General features: G+C 34.4%; 1 protein-coding gene across 1 annotated transcript; it reads right to left on the bottom strand.

Moving 5' to 3' along the window:
• Positions 1–291: 291 nt before the first annotated feature.
• On the bottom strand, positions 292–3,882 carry LOC121325131 (sulfotransferase 2B1-like). Its single transcript, XM_041267427.1, has 6 exons — positions 3,699–3,882; positions 2,956–3,164; positions 2,722–2,848; positions 2,121–2,215; positions 1,683–1,863; positions 292–1,103 (listed from the first exon to the last, which is right to left on the bottom strand). Exons 1-6 carry the CDS (start codon positions 3,835–3,837, stop codon positions 994–996), a joined length of 861 nt encoding a protein of 286 aa, XP_041123361.1. The 5' UTR covers positions 3,838–3,882; the 3' UTR covers positions 292–993.
• Positions 3,883–5,905: the final 2,023 nt, after the last annotated feature.

Raw genomic sequence — 5,905 nt, 5'->3', positions numbered from 1 at the left:
TCAGCGGTTTCCATGTCATCACTGACGTTAGCAATACGTGTTATTTGAGCTCAAGTTCTAGTGGCCTTTAAAAAAACAAACATGGGTTTGATGATGTAGCAATTCATAGAGGAACAAATAAACTAATATTTCCTGTTTTTTGTCATAGTACAAAATTTAGTGTGTGAAAAACCTCAACCTGACCCAGAATAGAACATTGTATGTGAAATGCACATACAACGTGATTACAAGCTATCCTGTAGACAGAGATAGTACTTAAGGGATTGATGAATAAAGACTTGAAAAAGAAAAAGACTTCTAGTCAAAACGTTTGTCATTTCATTTTTTTTTTAATTGTTATTTCTAAAAGGTATTTGTTAAACTGTTTTTTGAAAGTGCCTGGACCTTGAACACGTTGCTATAAATTGGCATTTTATTTATTATCTGTCTGCTTTTGATGTGATAAAAAAAATAATAAAGCTGCATATTCTAAATATAAAATACTGAAAAAAGGACAAACAAGGCATATTAATACAATAAAATGCAAATACAAAACCATAGAAAACATTATATAACATCACATATGAAAATACATAAAGTAATATTAAAGTGGCTCAAAACCAATTATTATTTAACACAAAAATGTCTATAAAATAGTGGTTTACAATAAAGCTTATGTTAAGTTTTTTGTTACAATTTGTTAGGTGAGGTATAGAAGCAGTGCCATTTGTCTACAGCTTAACTGCAACAATGTGCATATTACCACATATCAAAGCAGAATGATTATTTATAGTAGTCACAGTGCAGTTACCGTGAAATGTGGAGTTAATCTGGAGTCTAATGTACTATAATATATTCACTGTCATATACTATAGTAAGATAGTAGGCTTTACTTTAGGTCTTCAGCATAACAAATCCTATTCATGTAGTCACATTTAAACAAGGACAGTATGTTGAGTCCTTTGTGTTCTTTGGCAGGGAGAAAGAAAGACTTGCTCTGTTACACTAGAGGAATCACTCCCAGATAAACTCCAGCTCGGAATCAAGCATCTCTTCCTCAAAAACGTCGTCAAAACGATTGTTCTGTTTGCTGCTGAAATGTTCCTTCCAGTCTCCAGTTTTACCTGAAGAACAAGCAGAGGTTTAAAAATGTGACACTATGAGTCATTTGTATATTGTTAACTGTGGGACCTTTGAGTGGATGAAAAATAATTAGAAAAAATACAATCTTGTACATTTTGTAACCCCAAAACTTGTACAACATTAGGTTATAATAAGTCATTATAAACATCTGTCCAGTGTTTTTTTTTTTTTGTTTAGTTTTTTTTTTTTTTTTTTTTTTTTACAAAATGTTGTTGTGGAATATTACATAAAAAGCCTTTCTTTAATAGCACCTTTGAAAACTATTCTTTGCTCAATTAGTATGTTACTATATACAAGCTTTTCACTTTATACACGTAGACACAAGATCACTCGATTCTGACTCCTCATGCGACTTGTTAGGTGGACACTTTGTTGTTTAGGCAATATTGGCATGGAAGAACCGTATTGATTTTCATTTCATTCATTCATTCATTCATTCATTCATTCATTCATTCATTTATTTATGTATTTGCATATTCAGATTTTTGGTGCCAGGGATAAACTGGTTCACAGCTACACAATATGATCACTCTGAAAACGATCTTGTAAATGTTGCTCACCCTTCCTCATGAACTGGCTGTTGCTGTGGTCCATGATTTTGCTGGATATGAGAGTGTAGTTCACCATGTTGTTCTCTTTCATGCTGTTGAAAGTGCAATGTCTCTGGATGTTTGTCAACTCCTCCGGCAGCAGGGGACACTGTAGGAAACCACACAGCTTCTCCAGAGAAGCTCTCAGGTTCTGTGCAAAAAAGACAAGATTGATTTAGAAAAAAAAAAGACCTGCTTCACTCAAAGAAGCCTTGCTGTGCTGTTTACAACTAGCAAACCTTCTTCTACAACTACAGCAACAAGAATTCAGGAATAAACTACTGATCCAAAGTGACTGTGGTGTTAGAGAAAGCAGTGGCTGTTAACATTGAAACTCTCAGTCAAATATGGTCAAAATAACAATACAATAATAATGCATATTGAAAAATAAAATATCTGGAATCTTACACGCAACAGCTCCTCATATGTGATGTAGAAGAAGTTGAGGTCATTTCCGTGATTGGTCCAGCCCTTGATATGGTCAAACCACGATCCATAATGTACTGGACAGGAAAATGGAACAACCATATGTCAGTCTAAAGTCCTTAGATAACAAATATAATTCAGCATTCTATTAACATCTACCAATGTAAATATCAATATTTGAATACACAGCTCTCTCCTCTTCTACTGAATATTATATAAGTATATCATATTTAAAATGTACTCCATTTTCAAACTTTGCTAAAGCAAAAGACAAAATGTTTCATCTAACATGCAGTGGATTTAAAAATAAACTTGCTTTTCTAAGGCAAAAGGGTACACTGCTGTTGCTGTGAATACCCTCTGAAACAGGAAATGGCAAGCAGCAGGAGATTAGTTTTTCCTGTCTTGCGACAGCGGGCCTCGTGAAACATTTAGTTTCAGTCCTGCAAGCCATCAAGTAAGTATGTAATACAGTGATTGTCTTCCTGTTGGTTTAATGAACTGACCAATGGGGGATATTTATTTTATTGAAACCTCATTTCTCTCTCTAAACACACAGATATTCTGATATTTCCCAGCCTACCTGTTCCCTCCATAAAATTGTCCAGGAACTCATCGAATGTGTTGGGGTCAGGCAGGAATTTAGCCATTTTATGGAAGTGGTAGTAAGATACAGCAACATCTTTGGGGTTTCGGGCAACATAAATAACCTAGATCAGGTATCAAGAGAAATAGAGAGAGAAAGAGAGAAAGTGAGACACTGGGTAGCAATACATTTTGCAGTTCAAACTCTCCTAACAATTATCAAGTCTGTTACCTTTGCCTTGGAGCCATGGAGAGCTGAGGCCAGGACTTCATAGGGCAGGTGTGTAGTGATGAGCCGGGGGCCCAGTGAGGCCCTCAGAATGTCCCGAAAGTAATACTGCTCCAGCCAGGGGGCCCGCGCCCAATTCGGTATGGTCTTTGCTAGAGTTGGGTCTCCTCTGCTGGACACCAGGGTCAGGATCTCCTGCATCCAAGTGGTGCCTGTAGGAAGGAGAGAGGTGGTGGTTAGACAAAAGGGAAAGCTGTGATAACACTATGATTAGCTCTAGCTGAAGTGGGCTGCTCCTCAGTCACTGAACATACAATTTATTATGGAATTCTTTGTCAGTATATTTATGGGCACACAATTCATATACTGATCAATGAATTTTGAAGTCTGTGACCATAATTAGGTTTATGATATAAGAGTTTGCTCTTTTTTGGTAAGTGTAATAATTTCATTAACCGCAAGTGAAATTTACCAACTTTGTGGCTCACATGCAACAAAACAACTTCACAGTTCCTCCTTGGATGACACTGCTTGGTTTTGTATCTTTAGATTCATTTGTCAAAGTTATCTGAGAAAAGCTACAGGTGTACTATCCTAGTATTTGCTATAGGGACATGTCCTGTGTTAAATCACCTGTTTATACACATTACTGTACCTGACAATATTTTTAAAGAGCTCTTTGGTAAGTCATTACAAGAATGATCACCTGCATTGAAAACTGCACCTGACTCAGTACTGTAACTCACCTGACTTTGGGTAGGTGACAATAAGGGTGTCAGAATCGTGGAACTGAAACTCCTGGGCGAAGCGTAGAGACTCCTGGGTGTGCAGGTGTCCTGGGAAGTTGGTCTGGTGGAAGCTCTCTGTGACGTCCAGCCTGGCCATTGTGTCAGGGTGGAAGGTGCTGTGTGAGCCAGTCTGCAGCAGCCCAGGTTATATATAGTTGCAGCAGAGGAAATGCTTGTCATGTGGGTGAATGTGGTCTAGAGGCGTTTTCAGTTACAGTGGAGGGAAAAAAATCAATATTTCCCAGGGCTTTAATTAATTTGTTTTTTATTACCCTCGAACACCAAAAAACAACAGGCATGTTTACTCAAAAAACTTTTTCTCATGCTTTGGTTTTGTTTTTTTAACAAAGAGTAATTTCATTATTCTAATAACTTCCATGTCCAAACACTCTGAGATGTTTAAGTGTAGTATGATCTTTTATTAGTAGAGCACTGGTATTCTGGCTAAACCCGATATGTCACTTGCTGTTGTTAGTGAATTTAGTTGTTTTGTTTTTGTTAATTATTATCTTTTAGTGTATGCATTAAAGGAACAGCATATAGAAAGTAATGTTACATGTGTTTAATTAATATAAAAGTACATTTAGATACAAGTTTTTATTATTATTATTATTGTTATATTATTATTATTATTATTATTATTATTATTATTATTATTATTATTATTATTGATTGATTGATTTGCTTATTAATTAAACACTATGCAAGCTTCTTCATAAATGCCAGTACAATTAATACACTGTTAAATATTTATTCAAAATACTAAATATTTGTTCCAAGACAACATTTTTTTGAAATAGGGAAAAACTATTAAACGGAAAAACCTTTAAATACATAACACAGAATAATAAGTTAAATCAATCAATCAATCTTTATTTTATATAGAGCCTTTCATGGTGGACCATCACAAAGAACTTTACAAGATACAGTAAAAAAAACAAAAAAAAAACAATGCATAATATATTAAGTACAGTAAAAAAAAAAAAAAAAGTTAGACGTAGCAAAGAAGCAATGGCTAATAACAAAGAGAACAACTGGGTCTTGAGAGTTGATTTAACACGAGCAATGGTGGGAGCATCACGCACCAAAACTGGGAGGGAGTTCCAGAGAGTCAAAGCTATGAAGCTAAATGAACATTCTTGGTCTTGAAAGCTAGCATGTTACATTTTGTCTTAATAGCAATTTTTAATAAAACATGTTTATAATTACATATAGTTTCCAGTTCTTTTGCTTTTTTACAGGAGACGCTTCATGTGGCTGACTGTATCAATATTACAGTTACCAACTGTTACAGTCGTCATATACATGAGATGGCTCAGACGAGCACAACACATGTGCAGCATTTGAAATACAAACTATTTCCATATATAGTTATTAATAAACAGTTTAATACATTTAGACATATGTGGCTCTCAGAATTATGTTATCATTAAGCAGATAAAAGCAGATATTATACTGTGAGAATGGAAGACAGGATGGCATGTCTCCAGTTGTTTTCATCGAACGTATATATATATATATATATATATATATATTATATAGATATATATTATAGACCTTCGATTGATGGAAGCTAACTTATTCCTGTACCTTTTACTTGCATGGTAACACCAATTACAAAATTGTGACCTAATAATTACTAGATAACATGTATGATGGGAGTTGAATAAATACATTAACGTACTGTATTAAACATTTTTACATAATTTAAACATACAAATCGTTTTTTTTTTGGTGGGGGGGCAGAAACTAGATTTAGTTCTGATTTAGTTCTGAGTCACATGCAGTCCAAGTGAGGTCAATATGAAATAAGAAATAAAAAAATAAAATATCAAATATATGTATCAGTAGGGTAATCTGTTAATATAAGAATTCAACTGAAATGAAGGGAGCGTCAAGCAATGCATTCTCAGATAGTTACATTATAGATCTGGAATTCATGTTTTGGATATGGAATTATTGTTATGGATTTAGTACCATTACCTTACTGTCAAAGCAAATGATAAGACAGAAAAGTAACTAAAATGAACTCAATAAAATGTTCATTTTAATATTTGATGAAGTTTTCAGTCTCCAGTGTTTAGCATGGAACAACATTTATGTAATGCCTGTTTGATGCCTACTTTATTTATTTTGCAGTACCAAGAAACCGTGTGATAACAGTT

This window comes from Polyodon spathula, chromosome 13 (genome assembly GCF_017654505.1).
Source record: "Polyodon spathula isolate WHYD16114869_AA chromosome 13, ASM1765450v1, whole genome shotgun sequence".
Classification (NCBI taxonomy): domain Eukaryota; kingdom Metazoa; phylum Chordata; class Actinopteri; order Acipenseriformes; family Polyodontidae; genus Polyodon; species Polyodon spathula.
The sequence above is the reverse complement of the archived record's forward strand: the minus strand, read 5'-3'. Positions and strand labels throughout refer to the sequence as shown.

Excerpts from the sequence above, each read along its gene's own strand:
- LOC121325131 (XM_041267427.1), bottom strand. The coding sequence starts at position 3,837 with ATGGCCAGGCTGGACGTCACAGAGAGCTTCCACCAGACCAACTTCCCA. Across the intron at positions 2,849-2,955 it reads TCCATGGCTCCAAGGCAAAG|GTTATTTATGTTGCCCGAAA; the intron begins GTAACAGACTTG and ends TACCTGATCTAG. Across the intron at positions 1,864-2,120 it reads CATATGAGGAGCTGTTGCGT|AACCTGAGAGCTTCTCTGGA; the intron begins GTAAGATTCCAG and ends TTTTTTGCACAG.